This window comes from Scyliorhinus canicula, chromosome 4 (assembly GCF_902713615.1).
Source record: "Scyliorhinus canicula chromosome 4, sScyCan1.1, whole genome shotgun sequence".
Taxonomy (NCBI): domain Eukaryota; kingdom Metazoa; phylum Chordata; class Chondrichthyes; order Carcharhiniformes; family Scyliorhinidae; genus Scyliorhinus; species Scyliorhinus canicula.
Window position 1 is genome coordinate 33,491,791 of NC_052149.1, and position 20,896 is coordinate 33,512,686.

The window sequence follows — 20,896 nt, forward strand, 5'->3', positions numbered from 1 at the left end:
AATGGGCGGGATTCTCCAACCCCCCCCCCCCCGGCCGGGTCGGAGAATCGGCGGGGGGCGGCGTGCATCCTGCCTCCGCCGGCCACCGAATTCTCCGGCACCGGAGATTCAGCAGGGGTGGGAACCGCGCCATGCCGGTCAGCCCCCCTGGTGGTTCTCCGATCTGCGATAGGCCAAAGACCCGCCCGTTCTTTGACAATCCCGCCGATGTAAATTAGACTAGGTCGCTTACCAGCGGGACCTGGCGGCGCGGGCGGGCTCCGGGGTCCTGGAGGGGGCGCGGGGTGATCTGGCCCCGGGGGGTGCCCCCACGGTTGCCTGGCCCGTGATCGGGGCCCACTGATCCGCGGGCGGGCCTGTGCCAAGGGGGCACTCTTTTCCTACGCGCCGGCCATGTCAGCCTCCGCGATGGCAGCCACTGACGCTCCCGCGCATGCGCGGCTCCGCGCCGGCCGGCGGAGTCCCTTCGGACCCGGCTGGCGCGGCGCCAAAGGCCTTCCACACCAGCCGGCGGGGCGCAAACCATTCCGCCGCCGGCCTAGCCCCTGCCTCCGCACCTTTGGGGCGAGCCGACGCCAGAGTGGTTCACGCCACTCCGTCCTGCCGGGACCCTCTGCCCCGCCGGGTATGGGAGAATCCCGCCCAATGTATTTAAAAATAACGGATTTGCAAGCCATTTGTGTTTTGCACTCACTTTTAGCGTTCTAGGAACTGAGTCAGCATTTTCAGACAAAACACACCCATTCAGGTATTGCATCAGGCTTTTTCTTCAGGATTAACTCCAAACTCTAATGGTTGAAATAATAACAAAATACTATAGGAGTACACGGATCAGCAATACTGAACATTTACTTTGTTTTGCTTTTTGCAACCAAGAGGTTTTTACTCTTTTAAAAAAAAAGGAAAGACAAAGTAATACTGTGTTTGGATTTTTTTTAATAAATGTTTTAATTGGGTTTTTGAACAAAGTATATTTACCGTTATGCATACAGAATAAGAAATGTGTAGAAGAGAAGGGCACACCCAAACATAGGCAAAAAAAAGTTATAATATAAAATAGAATAACTGGTAGGGTATTGTGCACCAGCTCAACAGCGGCAACTCTGTACAGGCAACATTATTTACAACACATAAGTACGCGACTGAATGTGTGTGTGTGTGTGGGGGGGGGGGGGGGGGGGGGGGGGGGGGTAGATATGCATTTGGGTGCCGGAGAAACAATTACAGTGGGCAATACTCAAATGGGTTTAGTGTTGGTGTTGTCGTATTTGGATTTTTAACAGATAATACCAGACTGTCACTTCACTTTACACCTGTCCAGTTCACAGAGTCACTGTGTCCTATTGAACTCCTTACCCTTTCACAGAGACATCTCTCACCACCCACCTTTGCCATCCCCACTCCAAAGCACGACTTATTGCTTCTGACCCCCTTTTTTCACCTTTTTTATCTGTTTCTCTCTTTTACAATTCATTTTCTGCACTGTTATCTTGGGCTGGCATCCACAATCTGCGAACTGGTCAGTCCTATGTCTAGTGCACTGGACTAGATCTCTTGTCTCTTCTCAGTACAAAACCAAACCACTGGGAGCGTGGCTTACGTACATCGTAGATTTTAGCTATTTGAGGAATTGCAAATGGGGCTGACAAGTCCCATTCCTGACCTCATTGAAAAATAGTACTGAAGGTAGATGCTGCCTTGATGTCAAAGGCAGACACTCTCACCTCATCTCTGGAATCCTCAAACATTTGTATCCATGCTTCAACCAATGTTGTAATGAGGTCCGAGCTGAGTGGAGCTGTTGGATCCAAAACTGAAAATTAATAAGCATGTTATTGGTGAGTCAATGCCACTTGATAGCACTGTGGACAGCTCCTTCCACAACTTTGCTGATGGTTGGGAGTAAACTGACAGGGTGATAATTGGTCAATTTAGATTTGAAAAAAAAATGAAAAATGGAAATCGCTTATTGTCACGAGTAGGCTTCAATTAAGTTACTGTGAAAAGCCCTTAGTCGATACATTCCGGCGCCTGTTCGGGGAGGCTGGTATGGGAATTGAACTGTGCTGCTGGCCTGCCTTGGTCAGAATATAACCTGGGCAATTTTTTACTTGCTGAGATATGCCAATGTTGTAGCTCTCCTGGAGCAGCTTGGCTAAAAGCTCCAGTAACTCTCGAGTACAGATCTTCAGCTTAACACGCAAGATGTTGTTAGGACCCTTAAGCCTCATTGTACCCTGTTGCACTCCACTGTTTTTTGCTATTAAGTGGCATGAATTACAGTATTTCTCAAATGTACAAGGTGTCCCAGACACTTCACACCTAATGAAGTACTTTAGAAATGTAGCCGGGCAGCATGGTGGCGCAGTGGTTAGATTTGCTGCCCCACGTGCCACTGTCCCATATTCGATCCCGGCTTGGGGTCACTGTCTGTGTGGAGTTTGCACATTCTCCCCGCGTATGCGTGGGTTTTGCCCCCACAAGCCAAAGATGTGCAGGGTAGGTGAACTGGCCATACTAAATTACCCCTTATTTGGAAAAAATAAATTGGGTACTCTAAATTTATATTTAAAAAAGAAATGTAACCACTCATAGGCTTGTGTAAGCTCCGTTTGGCTCCCCTTTCCCATCTGAATCAAAAGGTTGCAGTTTGAAGTTCCATTTCAGGCACTTGAGGCCTAAGTTTAGGCTGACATTCTAGTGCAGAACTGAGGGAGTGCTGCACTGTTGGAGGTGCCATTTTTCAGGTAAGGCATTGAACTGATGCCTGACTGCCCTCTCTAGTGGTGGAAAACCGCTCCATGGCACTACTGTATTTTGAAGAAGACCAGCTCAATTACCTCAGATGTTGTGGTTAATTGTTATCTCTTAACAAACCCAGTCATTCATCTCAATGGTATGTGTGGGACCTAGTGGGACATATCTGAGATTGGTGCAGAGGTGCCATTGCACACATAAAAATAGTTGCGAATGAAACTATCGGGTCCTGCTGAACAACCCCCACTCAACATCTCCTCCTCTCCTTTCGCGAACCCCTCCCCCCATGGCACAGCTCTCAGAATGGGGTTGGACCAACTTTTGAGCATTCACATCGGTCATAGTGGGAAATTTGGGAAGCACTTTACTTAAGGCAATTCATACACAGCAGAGTAGCAAGATAGATGGCTAGTCATTGTTTTGATTTTGGTTGAGATAAAAGTTAGGAAAGCTCCAACCCAAACAAACAGATGGGGTTCAATATAAAATCTCAATCAAAAAGTGGTGGATTTAACATTACAGTACTCCCTCATTACTGAACTGAAGATCAACCTCGATTGTGTGCCATTTGCCTAAAGAAGGGCCTGAGCACATGATCTCAAAGGATAGATTTCTCCTGCTGAGCCATGGCTGACATCTAAAGCACCGTGGCACCTTTTTCTTCAAAAAATGTTTCTAGAGGTTTCTTTCAAGGAATTCGATCAACCACTTTTGCATAGATAATTTAATATTTCGTGATGAATGTGCTTTCTTTCCGCACAGTGCCGGCGTGGGTCGAACTGGCTGCTTTGTTGTGATTGATGCCATGCTAGAACGAGTTAAACATGAGAAGACAGTTGACATCTATGGTCATGTCACCTGCATGAGAGCACAGCGAAATTACATGGTACAAACTGAAGATCAGTATATCTTCATTCATGAGGCCCTTCTCGAGGCAGCAACATGTGGAAACACAGAAGTTCCAGCAAGAAGTCTTGTCGCTCATATACAGAAACTTGGCCAGGTTCCACCAGCTGAGACAGTTTCGGCCATGGAGCTGGAATTCAAGGTCAGTGCTGCATTTAAGTTTCACACATTGCTGTTATATTTAGTGTGATCCCTTTAAGTGGCCATTCAGCTTGTATTGATAAAAATATTGAAAATATTAAGTGTGTAATATTTCCTAATTTGCAACCCTTTTAATGTTTCCCCCCTTCTCACTTCACTTCTAGTGCTTGATCTAGAACTGGGCTGGTTTTCATTCATTCATTCATTTACTCTGTGATTATTTCCTCCTCCCCAACTCCTTTCTTTCCATTTTGCAGCAAAATGGCTGGGAAGAAGGAAGTCATAGAGTGAATTCCTGAACCTGCACTCTACTCACCACTATGCTGGCCATGCCTAAACATGTTCCATTGTTTGATATTTTGAAGAAAAATAAAACAAGAAAAATTATCCGAACATCATAGGAATATCAGTACAGGCGGTGACTAATGCCTCTGGGCTTGATTATCTATCCTTATTCCATTTTTTCCTTTTTCCTATTTATATGTTTTTGTTTTAACTCCCCTCGATTTGTAGCACTAACTCAGCTTACAGTAATGGGTAATGCATTCCATATTTTACTTAACCCTCTACATGAAATCCTCAACCGTTATGCAGCTAGTACAATTCTAAGTTTGTAATAATCTTCCACTCTCTCACATCTCACACAAAATGTTTTTGCACTTGTGTAAGAATTCACCCCTTTTTTTTCTGCTCCACTGAAATGCAGTCTTAGTTTTTTCCAACTCTGGTGTCTTCCTAGTGCATCTAAAGGTCTTTCTAAATTGGTCTCTGGCAGTTATTTGCACTGTTGGTTCCCAAAGTACAGTTTTTGCGCAGGCTGCTGCAAGCTGAATTGCCACTGCTCATTTATAATTGCGGGGGGGGGGGGGGGGGGGGGGGGGGGGAGTCTGGAAGACTTTTGTAGCATTGGGAAATTGGTTTGTATATGAAGGTTCAACTACATTCAATAGTCTGCAAACAATTTAACATAATACATATTGTATTAACCCCTGAAAAATCCTCTGTGCACAATTAGTTATATTTTGAATATCAGGCATTTCTATGTAGTGAAGACACTTAGGCAGAGATGCTAAACGCAGTGGGGTGAATTCTCCATTTGGGAGACTAGGTTGTCCTACCGGAGGAGAATTCCAACCGATTTACAATCCCCCTGGGAGTGCAAATCAGGTTGCAATTCTGTATCTCTTGCCGTGGAAATTTATGCAACCTGACAGCAAAGTCCCACAGCCGCTCCTCCACAACCACACCGCAAAGCGGCCCCCCACCCCCAGATTGCCTGTGTGCCCCCACTTCCCCCAAGTACGGAGGTGACATGATCCCCCACGTCAAAGAGAAATAAATGCATTCCAAGCGCTATGTGCATTCCAATCACTCAAGCATGTGATTGGAATGCACTTACCTCTCTTTTATGGCCAATGTTTGTAAACATTGGGGTTTCACCACTTACAGTCACAGCCATGAAGGGGGAATGAATGAATCAAAGCTGTTGTTGGTTTGTGGAAGCTGTCAATCACAGCCCACGACTAGAAAGTTATGAATGCATTGCACCTGATGGATCTGTGGGGTTGAAACACAGATCACAGCTGTTCTCCTTTGAGGAATGGGCCCGTGGAGCCTTCAGGTAAGTGTAATAGCTATAATTCTTTACACTGACCCTGTCTAGACTGCTCTCTAGCTTCCAGACAGGAGTCCCTTTCAGAGGGGGGCGTTGGGGAGGGGGGGGTCCTTTAGTCAGGGGTTCCCATGTGAGGTCACTTTAGTTAGTGGGTCCCCCAGGTTAGGGAGGTCACTGTGGGGGGTCTCTTCAGTTAGGGGGATTCTGTGAGGGGCCCTCTAGTTAATGGGTCACTTTGAGGGTTCCTTCAGTTAGGGCAATGTTTTTAAAACTTTTTTTCCGGGGACCCATTTTTACCGACCGGCTAAACTTCGGGACCCACGCCAACCGACCGTTGCAACCCATGCCGGTCGACTTTCACAACCCATGCCGCCCAAACTTCGTGACCCATCATTTCACTTACCTTTAATGCCTGCTTGGTCCTCGCGATCTCACTTGTTTTTCATTCAGTGGTACATTTTTGTATGGGTTATTCAACAGAGATCCTGGAGCTCACACCACCACTACTTTGTCCTGTTGTGAACTCTCCTGAACAGCTCACACCACCACTGCTTTGTCCCTCTGTGGATTCTCCTGAGCCACTCTCTCCAGCAGGATTAGTTATGAGATCCTGGCCTATTTGTATCTCTCTCCCTCTCTTCCTTATTACAAAATGATCCATTTTAAATTTTTCAGCCCTGTTGCTTGTTTGCTGCTGACAAAATGGAGGAATCGCAATCCCACCCAGAGCACGTGACACCGATGTTCGAGGCGCGTGACCTGCAGCCTGCCTCGCTTCAGGCAGGAAAACTGCAATGAATTGAAAAAAGATCTTCTCCTGAGTCATGGTACTGACCTCGGGTGGAAGTGGTACTTCTTGCCTGGCTCCAGGCATGTGCACTGATGAGCGGACACGAATATGTAGCGCGCCCGGATTTTTAAAGCCGGTCGCGGCTGGCATTTTTAAAGCCGCTTGCCGGCGACATTTTTCAAAGCCGGCTGCTGTGGCCGTTGTGCGTTAATTCCTGCGATCGGGAACGCCGTGATGGATGGCTACTCGGCCCCCCCCCCCGATACCCGCCCCCGACCCACCCGTGGGTCGCGACCCCGACTTTGAAAATGACTGAGTTGGGGGTCCAGGGGGTGTCTCCCTGTTAAGGGGGTCCCTGAGGCTTGTTTGTCGATGGGAAAATAGGACTGAGGGGTGAGCTAAAAGAAATTCTTATGATTATGAAAGGGTTTTATAGGGCAGATGCAGAGAAATGAGACAAACTTCTTTACCCAGAGACTGGTTAAAATGTAGAAATCACAAAGAGTAATTGAGGTGATTAGCATATTGAATTTAAGAGGAATCTAGATAAATATTAAATTGAGTTAAAATGAAGGAGAAAGGAGCAGAAAGATATTTCTATGGGCGATGATTTATTGAAGAAGATTGAGGAGGCATGTGGAGCATAAAGACCGGCATGGATCGAATAGCTTGTTTCGGAACTGCCGATACTATGTAATAGCTGTGTGACACGACCAGAGTTTTAGTTAGGTGTTTTTCGCATAACCGGTAGGTTATAAATGACTGAAGAACCCAAACGTTGGAGAACATTTACAGATCAAGCTGGCAGCCATTGTTGTTGCATACTTTCCAAACAAACATGTAGATAGTGAATGTTTTGGGTGTGATTAAACCTATATTCATGTCTGCATTTGAGTTGTCATCTTCCTTTGAAGTTGTTGGTCAAGTTTTACAAGCTGGTGTTTATGTTGCTGCCTCAGGTGAGCAGTCAGGGTGGGGCTAAATGCTGCAGATTCATGTTCGACTCAAATTACTGCAATAACTGGCATTTGGAACTTTTGAGCATTATGTTAGCTAAAAGAGAGAAGTTGGCTTATTCATATTTTCCATTGAAATAACTACATTGTCAAAATACCACTGGAAACGCCCTTAAAATCCTATTTATGGAGGGCAGCATGTGGTGCAGTGGTTAGCACTGGGACTGCGGCACTGAGGACCCAGGTCCGAATCCCGGCCCTGGGTCACTGACCCTGTGGAGTTTGCACATTCTCCCTGCGTGGCTTTCACCCCCACAACCCAAAGATGTGCAGGTTAGGTGGATTGGCCATGCTAAATTGCTCCTTAATTGGAAAAAAAAATAATTAGGTACTCCGCAATAGGTGAAGCTAGTTGCTTCGTGCTGTTACTATGCAACACGTTACTATGTACTACGGGAGGACACCTCAGAGGGCAACGAGGCTATATGGATAGAGACCAGGAATAAGAAGGGTGCAATCACAATGTTGGGGGTTTACTACAGGCCTCCCAACAGCCAGCGGGAGATAGAGGAGCAGATAGGTAGACAGATTTTGGAAAAGAGTAAAAACAACAGGGTTGTTGTGATGGGAGACTTCAACTTCCCCAATATTGACTGGGACTCACTTAGTGCTAGGGGTCTGGACGGGGTAGAGTTTGTAAGGAGCATCCAGGAGGGCTTCTTAAAACAATATGTAAATAGTCCATCTCGGGAAGGGGCTGTACTGGACCTGGTATTGGGGAATGAGCCCGGCCAGGTGGTAGAAGTTTCAGTAGGGGAGCATTTCGGGAACAGTGACCACAATTCAGTAAGTTTTAAAAGTGCTGGTGGACAAGGATAAGAGTGGTCCTAGTATGAATGTGCTAAATTGGGGGAAGGCTAATTATAACAATATTCGGCGGGAACTGAAGAACCTAGATTGGGGGAGGATGTTTGAGGGTAAATCAACATCTGACATGTGGGAGGCTTTCAAATGTCAGTTGAAAGGAATTCAGGATCGGCATGTTCCTGTGTGGAAGAAGGATAAATACAGCAAATTTCGGGAACCTTGGATAACGAGAGATATTGTAGGCCTCGTCAAAAAGAAAAAGGAGGCATTTATCAGGGCTAGAAGGCTGGGAACAGACGAAGCCTGTGTGGAATATAAGGAAAGTAGGAAGGAACTTAAGCAAGGAGTCAGGAGGGCTAGAAGAGGTCACGAAAAGTCATTGGCAAATAGGGTTAAGGAAAATCCCAAGGCTTTTTACATGTACATAAAAAGCAAGAGGGTAGCCAGGTAAAGGGTTGGCCCACTGAAGGATAGGCAAGGGAATCTATGTGTGGAGCCAGAAGAAATGGGCGAGAAGGAATTGGTGGCTGTTGAGTCTGGAGAAGGATGTGTAGATAGCCTGGGTCACGTTGAGATCCAAAAACGTGAGGTGTTTGGTGTCTTGAAAAATATTACGGTAGATAAGTCCCCAGGGCCGGATGGGATATACCCCAGAATACTGAAGGAGGCTAGAGAGGAAATTACTGAGGCCTTGACAGAAATCTTTGGATCCTCGCTGTCTTCAGGTGATGTAGTGGAGGGCTGGAGAATAGCCAATGTTGTTCCTTTGTTTAAGAAGGGTAGCAAGGATAATCCAGGGAACTACAGGCCGGTGAGCCTTACGTCAGTGGTAGGGAAATTACTGGAGAGAATTCTTCAAGACAGGATCTACTCCCATTTGGAAGCAAATGGACGTATTAGTGAGAGGCAGCATGGTTTTGTGAAGGGGAGGTCGTGTCTCACTAACTTGATAGCGTTTTTCAAAGATGTTACAAAGATGATTGATGCAGGTAGGGCAGTGGATGTTGTCTATATGGACTTCAGTAAGGCCTTTGACAAGGTCCCTCATGGTAGACTGATACAAAAGGTGAAGTCACACGGGATCAGGGGTGAGCTGGCACGGTGGATACAGAACTGGCTAGGTCATAGAAGGCAGAGAGTAGCAATTGAAGGGTGCTTTTCTAATTGGAGGGCTGTGACTAGTGGTTTTCCGCAGGGATCAGTGCTGGGACCTTATCTGTTTATAGTATATATAAATGATTTGGAGGAACATGTAACTGGTCTGATTAGTAAGTTTGCAGACGACACAAAGGTTGGTGGAATTGCGGATAGCGATGAGGACTGTCAGAGGATACGGCAGGATTTATATCATTTGGAGACTTGGGTGGAGATGGCAGATGGAGTTTAATCCGGACAAATGTGAGATAAAGCATTTTGGAATGTCTAATGCAGGTAGGGAATATACAGTGAATGGTAGAACCCTCGAGTATTGAAAGTCAGAGAGATCTAGGTGTACAGGTCCACAGGTCGCTGAAAGGGGCAACACAGGTGGAGAAGATAGTCAAGAAGGCACATGGCATGCTTGCCTTCATTGGCCGGGGCATTGAGCATAAGAATTGGCAAGTCATGTTGCAGCTGTATAGAACCTTAGTTAGGCCACACTTGGAGTATAGTGTTCAATTCTGGTCGCCACACTACCAGAAGGATGTAGAGGCTTTAGAGAGGGTGCAGAAGAGATTTACCAGGATGTTGCCTGGTATGGAGGGCATTAGCTATGAGGAGCAGTTGAATAAACTCAGTTTGTTCTCACTGGAACAACAGAGGTTGAGGGGCGACCTGCTAGAGGTCTACAAAATTATGAGGTGCATAGACAGAGTGGATAGTCAGAGGCTTTTCCCCAGGGCAGATGGGTCAATTACTAGGGGGCATAGTTTTACGGTGCGAGGGGCAATGTTTAGAGTAGATGTACGAGGCAAGTTTTTTACACAGGGTAGTGGGTGCCTAGAACTCGCTGCTGGAGGAGGTGGAAGCAGGGACAATAGTGACATTTAAGGGGCATCTTGACAAAGACATGAATAGGATAGGAATAGAGGGATACGGACCCAGGAAGTGTAGAAGATTTTAGTTTAGACAGACAGCATGGTCGGCACGGGCTTGGAGGGCCGAAGGGCCTGTTCCTATGCTGTACTTTTCTTTGTTCTTTGTAGCAATATGAGTGGCATTCACCACTACAGGATGCTGCTGGCAAGCCAATAAGACGTTCTGTCTCTCATACAAATGAGTAATGCAGCATATGAATGTCAGTGTCAGTGTGATGCTAGGCATGTAGACTGTACATCCAAAAGACTGACGGATCCCTCAAAAAACAGAGTACCTAACATTAGATGTGATTCAGTAATTGAACAACATTTGTTAAATAATCTTCTGAGTTCTAAGAATTACACTAACAACCAACTTAAGATTCAGTTGGGCTCTTTGCAGTCAGATCATGTACACATGTTACCCCTGTTTCAGATAAACAAAATAAATTACAGCCAATCACTGGTTCATTCTTCAGGGCAATGCCTTGACCAATCTGAGTCTAGCTGCCTGGTTTAAATTTCAAATCATGTTCAGCAGGTCAGTCACCATCAACTGGAGCATTCTCAATGTCAACGCCTTGACCAATCAAAGTCAATTTGCCAACCAATCAGCACCCTCTCCTCATGTAGCATAGGTTTTTTGAATTCCCTTGCATTGTATTCCTGGTAAGTGCAAAACAAAAAACTTAGACAAAATGTTTTTTCCAACAATATTCCATTCGCAATTGATCACTTTTAAGTTTACCCTTAAGGCTCCATTTTCACTCATACTTCATCTGATTAAGTTTGGACATTTCTGATTTCTGCTTCAGCAACTCTCTGTCATAAAATTCTATAATTCTGAAGAATGGCCTTGTAATTGTATTCCCAGATATGTTGTAGGATTTTTATATTTTCCCTATTTTGTATGTAACGAGGAATGCTTTCGTAACACTTAGGCAGCATAATTACCCAAAGACGTTTTGGGCTGGGTGGCCTGTCTCTGTGCTTTAAATTCAAAGCCAATACATGTCACATTTTTGGCCTGACCCATTTTATGGTGTATTTGCAGCGTTTGGCAAACTCCAAAGCACATACCTCACGATTCATCAGTGCCAATCTCCCATGTAACAAGTTTAAGAACCGACTAGTGAACATCATGCCATATGAGTCCACGCGAGTTTGCCTGCAGCCAATCCGAGGAGTTGAGGGCTCTGATTACATCAATGCTAGCTTCATCGATGGATACAGGTACTATGATTTTCACTGCATAATGTAAAACTGCATTGACTGTAATTATTCCATACCACGCGTTCATATTTTTCTATTACTTCTAAATATCTTCCCTCTAGTAAGGTAGAAAGAAATTGCATTTATATGGCATCTTTTACAACCTTAGGATGTCCCAAAGTGCTTGGCAGCCACTTGTGGGTAAGTCCCACTAATAGCACAATTAATGTTCATATTATCTGTTCTGATGATTTTGGTTGAGGTGAAAGCATCAATTAGGACATAGGGGTAACCTCCTTACTCTTTCAGTAATGTAATGATATATTTTACCTTCATTTTAGAGAGCAGATGGGGGTCTCTGTTTAATGTCCCTTCAGAAGAATGGCATCTTCAACAGCTCCATATTTCTTTAGTGTTGCTCTGGTGTCAGGCTCACTTTTGTGCTCAAGTTACCAGGCACGTATCTAATCTTATTACTGCACGATAACAGGAGAGGATGCAGTAGACATTTGTTTTTTGCTTCTAGGATCAAGAGATGTTATATAAGAATTTATTACCTGGTAATAAGCCCTGCAGGCTTAAAGATTTTTAATGGGTGAGAAAATTAACTCAGTTTTGGGGTTAGAAAAATGCACACCATGCAAAAACAGTGCTGTTACTGTCCATCTGCATTCTGCTTATTTTAAATAGAACATTTATGCCGACCGCACAGAGGTATGACTCAGAAGCATTACACCAATTCATTTTTACTACTTAGTCTGCAATATATCACTGTCGATATATATTGGCACATACAAGAGAAACCAACGTAAAGCAAGGCAACTGTACAGATGCACAGGATTATAGAAGTTATATATAATAGGTGACTTTAATTATCCTGATATAGACTGAGATAGTAATAGTGTATGGGCAGAGAGGGGCAAGAGTTCCAGAGTGTTCCCAGGAGAATTCCTATGTTTCCAGTCCAATGAGAAAGAAGACATTACTGAATCTAGTTCTTGGGAATAAGATAGGTCAAATGGATTAAGTGTCGGTAGAGGAGCATTTAAGGGACAGTGGCCATTGCATCATAATGTTTAGTTTGGTTGTAGAAAAGGAAAGAGAACAATCCAGAGTAAAAATAATTAATTGGCAGGAGTGGACGGGTGTAAACTTCAATGGGGTGAAAATGGATCTGGCCCAGATAAATTAGTATCAAAGATTGGCTAGTAAAACTGTAATTGAACAATGGGCTGCCTTTAAAGAGGTGATAGTTTGGGTATAGTCCAAGATACACTCCCACATGGTAGAGTAAAAAAAAATCCAGGGCTCCATGATGACAAAAAAGATAAAGGACGCGATTCAGCGGACTCGACTTAAAGTCTGATTTTGGGCAGGTTTGGTGGGGGGTTTTGCAATGGTCACGCTGGCGGGATCACGGCCCGTAATCAACAGCATTTTGTGCCAAAAATGTGCTCCCACGAGATTCTTGGCATTACTGGCTCCATCACCATTTGATTTGCACGGATCGCACCTCCGCAACCCGCCGCTAACAAAGGAGAGCTGCTTTTAAACACCTCCTCATCACTTCCTCCCAGAAAACACACAAGCATCATGGCAACTCACAGACCTACTCCTCACTTTGGGGGTGCCGACCTCACAAGGCCTCTCGATGCTGTGGATGACAGGCGAGGCACTCTTTGACCCTGAGGGGGTTGGGGGACAAGCAATAGGGTCAGCAATGTCACCTGGGAGTCAGTGGCAGGGATTGTCAGTGCGGACAGCATGACAGGAGAACCACCATCCAATGTTGGAAGAAGACCAACGAGCTGCAAGGATAAGGCCTCTCTCCTGGCATCAGTTCCGCCTGCCACCCCAAAAACCTAATACCCCCTCTCCCCAATCAACTGGCTGACACCTTGCACCCTCCCACATCTGACCATAATAAACAGGAAAGTGCCAAGTCGGGTTTGGGGGTGGCATTTAGCCCATCGAGTCTGCTCTGACCCTCCGAAAGTTCACCCTACCTAGGCTACGTTCCACCCTATTTGCATAACCCAGTAATCCCACCTAACCTTTTGGACACTAAGATGCTTGGCCAATCCACCTAACCTGCACATCTTTGGACTATGGGTGGAAATCTGAGCACCCGGAGGAAATCCACGCAGACGGGGAGAAAGTGCAAACTCCACAGACACTGAAGGCTAGAATTGAACTTGCGTCCTTGGTGCTGTGGGGCAGCAATGTTCACTATTAAAACATGTCATGCCTCATACATGTGGAGCCTCTTTCACGTTAAGCTTTGCAGCGGACCTGCCAACACACCTGCCCACTGTTGCCCTACTCCTTGCTCCCCCCCCCCATACACAGTGGTCCAAAAGCCCCCGATGCAGACCCCATTCAGAGGATAGGTGTGAGTGCGCTGTCAGCAGAAAGACAGGAGTCAGATTTTTGCAGAAGCTGAGGAGCTCCAGAGCTTCCCTCACAACGAGATATCATCACTCTTCTGCCTTGTATGGTGGCCCACTGACAGTGCCAATATAGGCCCATTACCCTGGAATGACGCTATACAGATCCTTGTACGGATGGTCGGGGAAGGGGCGGGGGAGGGGGGTGATTGAAAGAGGGGATTGAAGTGGAGGGAGGGAAATGGTGGGGAAGGGGGCTGTTGAGCTGATGGACACAGCCTTGCCCCAGGAGAATCTGGAGACAATGAAACCCTCCCTGGTCCTCCTGGCATGTAGGAACCTTGCCGCCGCCTGTCTTCAGTCCTCCAGCTCCTCCTCATCCTCCAGACCCTTCTGGATGGCCTCCTCCTCCTCCTCAGACAATGCCACATGTCCCTCCATCTTCTCCTGCTCCTCCTCCTTCAGCATGTCGCTCCACATGCAGAACGGTGGCACAGTGGTTACACTGCTGCCTCATGGCGCTGAGGACCCGGGTTCAATCCGAGCCCCAGGTCACTGTCTGTGTGGAGTTTGCACATCCTCCCTTGTCTGTGTGGGTCTCATCCCCACAATTCAAAGATGTGCAGAATAGGTAGATTGGCCACGCTAAATTGCCCCTTAAAAGAATTGGGTACTCTAAATATATTTTTTAAATAAAAATATTTTAAAAGCATGTCGCTTCACCCACTGCTGTGCCAGATTGTGGAGGACACAGCTGACTACCACAAAGTGGGAGGCCCTCTGGATGGTGTACTGCAAGACACCGCCAGAGCGGTCAAAGCATCGGAACCACATCTTGAGCAGCCTGTGTGCTGTGTAATGACAACAGTGATGGCAATGTGGGCTTCATTGCATCGGGTCTCCGCCTCAGTCACAAACCTCCGCATCAGCGTCGTCAGCTAAAACATCAGCGGGTATCCCTCGGCCCCCACAAGCCAACCCCTCATCCTGGGGTAGTCCTCAAACACACCGGGATCTCTGAGTACCCCAGGATATCGTTGTAATGCACACTCCCAGGGTAATGGGCACATGTGCGTGATTCGGAGGCGGTGGTCGCATATGTTCTGAACCTTCATGGAGTGGAACCCCTTCCTGTTAATATAGGGCCCTCCCTGTGCCCAAGTGCTTGCAGAGTGACAGGCGGGCCATTGATCACCCCCTGGACCTCAAGCATCCCAGCAATGGCAGCAAATCCTGCAGCCCGGATATCTTGATCGGGTTGGTCCAGCTTGAAGATGATATAGTCTGATGCCAGGGCGTACAGAGTATCCGTCAGCTCCCAGATGCACCTGTGGGCTGAAGCTTGGTATATGCCACACAGGCCCCTGCTCGAGTCCAGGAATGACCCGGTGGCATAGACATTTACGGCTGCAGTGTCCTTCACAGCCCCTGGGAGCCAGTGTTATTCTCCTCCACAGAATGTCATGTCGGCAAGGACATGGCACAGGTGCCGCACCATCTTTGCTGAGGCACAGTCTTTTGCTGCACATAATGTCCATCAGCTCATTGAATCACCAACGACACCTGTACACCTTGGGCAGTTCCTGGCCTCCCCTTCAGGGTTCCTCCTTGTCCTGATTGGCGGCTGGATCTTCAGGGTGTGTATGGTGGCACCCTGAACATTGGAGGGTCGCATCCAGCCTGCGTTGTCACTGCTGCCTTCTACGGCATCCCCCTACCTCGGCTCCCATAAGCAAAGCAAGGTCAATTCCGCGGGATCTACTCTAGCAAGCATACTTATATCTGGAAGGAACTGGAGAAGGAGAGAGACCAACCATCAGTTGGGGCTTCCATATCAGGACCATCAAATCCCCCAAGCCTCTTGTGTCCTTAAATGTCCTGCCTTCTCTGAGTGCCATCCGGTGAGCCAGTTATACTGGCAAACATTGCTGTGCACACTCCCCCCCCCCCCCCCCCCCCCCCCCCCCCCCCCCCCCCCCCCCCCCCCCCCCCCCCCCCCCCCCCCCCCCCCCGACATATCAGAAGCCCCTAGAACCCAGACCTCTGCCGGGGACATAAGGGAGGACGTGCTCAGCTGCCCTCCGTTTATCCACACTTTCCCTTTGGTCACGAGAGGATCCTCAGTGTTGAAACCCTACTCTTTAGTGTTTGATTGGTGACAGCTGCCCCTATAGTGCTGATGCTCCTAGAGTACAGCCACATTGTTCAGGCATCAACGGTTGTTGGACATGCAATGCACTAATCGTCCTCTGATGCATGGCCCGTGTGTCCTGGAGGAGGCACATGGGAATTGAGGAGCGTAATTCCTCATTCGAAATAGCCTTCAGCTGTGAAGTTAGAGGCTGCTGACGGTCAAAGGGGGTGAAATTGAATTTCAGAACAGAAGCCACAGCAGGGCTCAGTCCTGGAAGAGTTTGGTAGGACAGACAGGCTGCAGCTATGGTTACCTGTGTTGTGGGTCTCCACAATATTTAAAGATGGCTTGAAGGCCTCACAGATGTAAAGCCCCTCAATACCGCCTCGACCATGGGCAACCCCCAACCTGGAACATGTCATCCCCCTGATCAAGCCTAACCCCCCCCTCCCCTCTCCCTATGTACTGGATCAGCAGCTCCTGTGTCTTTTGAGCTGCATGCCGGAAAATGGAAATGGCTGCTCACCTCCTCAGCAGTCATTGCGCTAGGTTCCCGTTTTTGAAAGGAGTACTAAATGACGCCCGTGTGACTTCCTGCTGGGGTATTGTGTAATTACCGGGAGGCCAGCGTATTCAACTTCAATATCGTTAATGAGATTGAAATGAATGCAAATGGGGGATAATGAGAGCTTGCCATTTTTGGGCGTGATCCGGAACCCGCCATCGCGAGCGGGCTGGATGAATCGCAAAATGGTTTGCGCCCGGCGTAAATCTTGATTTTGCTCTCTCCTGCTATTCACCCAGCATACCCCAATCCGCCTAGGCAACGCGGTAACTGAATCCACCCAAAGAGTAAAATAAATCAGACAAAGGATGTACATGACAGATGTTTGGTGGATAATATATTTGAGAATCAGGCTCGATATAGAGGGTTCAGGGGAGAATTGGGAAAAATAATAAGAGAAGCAAAAAGTGGCCATGTGAAGAGCGTGGCAGCTATCATGGAATTAATTCAAAAGTTTTTTTAGGCATATGAACAGTAAAAGGAGGGGTAATGGGCAGCACAGTGGTTAGCACTATTGCTTCACAGTGCCAGTGTCTCAGGTTCTATTCCTAGCTTGGGTTACTGTCTGTGCGGAGTCTTCACGTTCTCCCTGTGTCTGCGTGGTTTTCCTCCAGGTTTCCTCCCACAAGTCCCAAAAGACGTGCTATTAGGTAATTTGGGCATTCTGGATTCTCTCTCTGTGTACCCGAACAGGCGCCGGTATGTGGCAACTCGGGGCTTTTCACAGTAACTTCATTGAAGTGTTAATGTAAGCCTACTTGAGACAATAAAGATTATTATTTTTAGAGCCAATTGTGTACCTAAAGGGGGATATAAGCACAAAGGCAGGAGAGCATGACTGAGGTACTAACTGAGTATATCACAGAAACTTACCCAAAGCCAGGTTATGATAATTAAGTCCCTACCACGTGAAGCAGATTAATTATGCACTAAAATCAACAAAAATAATTATTGCTGAGGGTGCTGTTGGTCTGACAGGAGTACCTTTTGTAAAGCACTGGCTCCATCTTGTGGGGTTAAGCATAATTTTGAACCAAATTAATTTCTGTAATGTTTTCAGACCAACAACATATTCAATGTTTTTTTTTTAGGTTTACTAGTTTTGTTTTGATCTTTTTATGTTTGGGAGGAGGATAAGAATTAAAATATAGTTTGACCTATTTTTAAGCTTGATCCATTGAAGGCTTCATTAAAAGTAAAAATTTGATCCTTGATATTGCTAGAATTTGGTGCTTTGTAAGGTTGTGCACAGTTTGCTTGTGAGGTTTTTTTTTAATTGATTCACTATGCTTTTGAAGTTTGCAGTTACTGATTAGAAATAAAGTTAAAGTTGTTAAATGAATGCAACAGGACATGTTTAGATGAGAGCAAGGTGTATCCTTATCTTCAGTAAGAAAGACTTGCCTTTTTATAACACCTTTCATGATCACTAGATGTCAATGTTATGAATTTTACAACTTAAGTTAAACTGATTTATTTAACAATGATTGCACCATTGTTTATTAAAAAGTACAGAATAGTTATAGTGTAGAGTAGGGGGGAAGAATAGGCGGGTCTATTTGCGAGAGTGGTACTGTTATTTGCACTATGTTTTTTGTAATTGGTATCTGCATACTAATGTATATTGTTACTGTTTACAATGCCAAAAATACCTCAATAAAATTGTCTGATTAAAAAGAAAGTACAGAATAGTTGATAGTGTCGGTATACCACCATGCTTTGCCACTGAGCAGTAGATACAGGTACACTGTTTCTTATCTCCAAGGATTTTTATCTGAGTGGGGTTATTTCAAGATTTTCACTCAGAAGAGATATCCTATGTTCTAGTAATGCGTTTATACTGTGGCAACATTTGAAGAAACAATAGCCAAACAAGGCAAGACTAAAATACATAACTTTTGTAACCTTGTGGCTTTGGTGCTGTGATATGTAGCTGTAATGCAATGTTCAAAGTGTAATCACTTGAATGGAAATGCTCTTGTTTCTTTTATTCATTTGTAAATTCAACCCATTTCTTCAATGAAGAAAAATATAAGAATGCATAGCTCCTGTCTGGAAAACAACTGACGTTGTTTTGCTCTTTGAATGTGAGACTGTAGTTGGGCAAAGCCACGTGCTGTGAGCCTTACTGTGCAGGTTAATTAAATTACTCTGATTTAGTATTCAGCACCATTTCAAGGTTGTTCACTGGCTACTCTGCGGAATACTGGCTCCTGACCTGAGGAAGGAGCAGAAGGAGCAGTCCTCCGAAAGCTAATGATTTGAAACAAACCTGTTGAACTTTAACCTGGTGTTGTGAGACTTCTTACAGTACTCTGCGGAAAGCGAACATAGACTCATAGACATAGAATTTACAGTGCAGAAGGAGGTCATTCGGCCTGTCGTCTGCACTGGCCCTTAGAAAGAGAACCCCACTTAAGCCCCACCTCCGCTCCATAACCCAGCAACCGCTTTGCACACTGAGGGCAATTTAGCATGGCCAATCCACCTAACCTGCACGCCTTTGGACTGTGGGAGAAAACCGAAGCACCCGGCGGAAACCCACGCAGACACAAGGAGAACGGGCAGATTCCGCACAGACAGTGACCCAAGCTGGGATTCGAAATCAAACCTGGGAGCATGGAGCTGTGAAGCAACTGTACTACCGTGCTGCCCCAAGGGGGACTCAAAGGGCCGAATGGCACCTTTCTGTGCTTTTAATGACTCTCTTTTCAGGCATTCAGCTTAGGTTGTTGATGTTTTCTGCAGTCTTCCAATCTTGTTTTGTTTTTAAAAGCTTTGTTTTATTTTGGTTTCATGTTGCAACTTCCATTGTGCTTTGACCTAGAAATGGATTTTGAGCAAGTGAAAGAGTCAAGAGTTTGGAAAACAATGTCAGGAGTAACGTCATACCTTGGCAAACTGTTTAACAATCACCACATACTATGGTTTAAAAACTTAGATTTATCACACATGGCTGCTCGTTCTGCCCTTTGTCACGTGTAAAATGGCAAATTTGGTTATTCTGATAGATGAAGCACTTTGCATGGATATTTTAAACTATTGCAGGTCAATCCTGATTAAGTCTTTACTTTTATGGGTTAGTAGGTTAATTTTACCTGAGTGGTTTGTGGAACAATATAAACGTATATTTTTTAAGTTATTTTTTTGATTTTGATTTGATTTATTATTGTCACATGTATTAGTATACAATGAAAAGTATTGTTTCTTGCATGTTGTACAAATAATGCATACCGTACATAGGGAAGGAAGGAGAAACTGCAGAATATAATGTTACAGTTATAGCAAGGTACAGAGAAAAGATCAACTTAATACGAGGCTGGTCCATTCAAACGTCTGATGGCAGCAGGGAAGAAGCTGTTCTTGAGTCGGTTGGTACGTGACCTCAAACTTTGGTATCTTTTTCCTGAAGGAAGAAAGTGGAAGAGTATGTCCAGGGTGCGTGGGGTCCTTAATTATGCTGGCTGCCTTTCCGAGGCAGCCGGAATTATAGATAGAGTCAATGGATGGGAGGCTGGTTTGCGTGATGGACTGGGCTATATCCACGACCTTTTGTAGTTTCCTGCAGTCTTGGGCAGTGCAGGCTCCATACCAAGCTGTGATACAACCAGAAAGAATGCTTTCATGGTCCATGGTGTAGAAGTTGGTGAGAGTCGTAGCTGACATGCTAAATTTCCTTAGTCTTCTGAGAAAGTAGAGTCATTGGTGGGCTTTCTTAACTATAGTGTCAGCATGGGGGGATCAGGACAGGTTGTTGTTGAAGCTCTCTACCCTTTCTACTTCGTTCCCATTGATGTAGATAGGGGCATATTCTCCACTACGCTTCCTGAAGTCGATGACGATCTCCTTCGTTTTGTTGACATTGAGGGAGAGATTATTGTCGTCGCACCAGTTCACCAGATTCTCTATCTCTTTCCTGTACTCATGGTTTGAAATCCGACCCACTACGGTGATGTCATCAGAAAATTTGAAAATCGGGTTGGAGGGGAATTTGGCCACACAGTCATAGGTGTACAAGGAGTATAGTAGGGGGCTGAGGACACAGCCTTGTGGGGCACCGGTGTTGAGGATGATCGAGGAGGTGTTGTTGCCTATCCTTACTGATTGTGGCCTGTGGGTTAGAAAGTTCAGGGTCCAGTTGCAGAGGGAGGAGCCGAGGCCAAGGACACGGAGTTTGATAGGAATAATGGTGTTGAAGGCTGAGCTGTAGTCAATAAATAGGAATCTGACATAGGTGTCTTTGTTATGTAGGTGTTCCAGTGTACAATGCAGGGCCAGGGAGATGGTGTCTGTTGTGGACCTGTTGCAGCGGTAGGTGAATTGTAGTGGATCAAGGCAATCTGGGAGGCTGGAGTTGATTTGTTCCATGACTAACTTTCAAAGCACTTCATGATGATGGATGTCAGAGCCACTGGACGATAGTCATTAAGGCACGCTGCTTGGCTTTTCTTTGGTACAGGGATGATGATCGTCATCTTGAAGCAGATAGGGACCTCAGATTGTTGTAAA

The 20,896-nt window shown here is 45.8% G+C and overlaps 1 protein-coding gene across 24 annotated transcripts in view; it reads left to right on the top strand.

Moving 5' to 3' along the window:
- Nucleotides 1-20,896, top strand: part of LOC119964463 (receptor-type tyrosine-protein phosphatase F-like) — a 529,423-nt gene that overhangs the window by 474,490 nt on the left and 34,037 nt on the right. For all 24 annotated transcript variants that reach the window (XM_038793980.1, XM_038793995.1, XM_038793985.1 and 21 more), the window contains 2 exons: nt 3,520-3,805; nt 11,144-11,322. In XM_038793980.1, the coding sequence (XP_038649908.1) occupies nt 3,520-3,805; nt 11,144-11,322 (465 nt within the window). The remainder of the gene's footprint in view (nt 1-3,519; nt 3,806-11,143; nt 11,323-20,896) is intronic.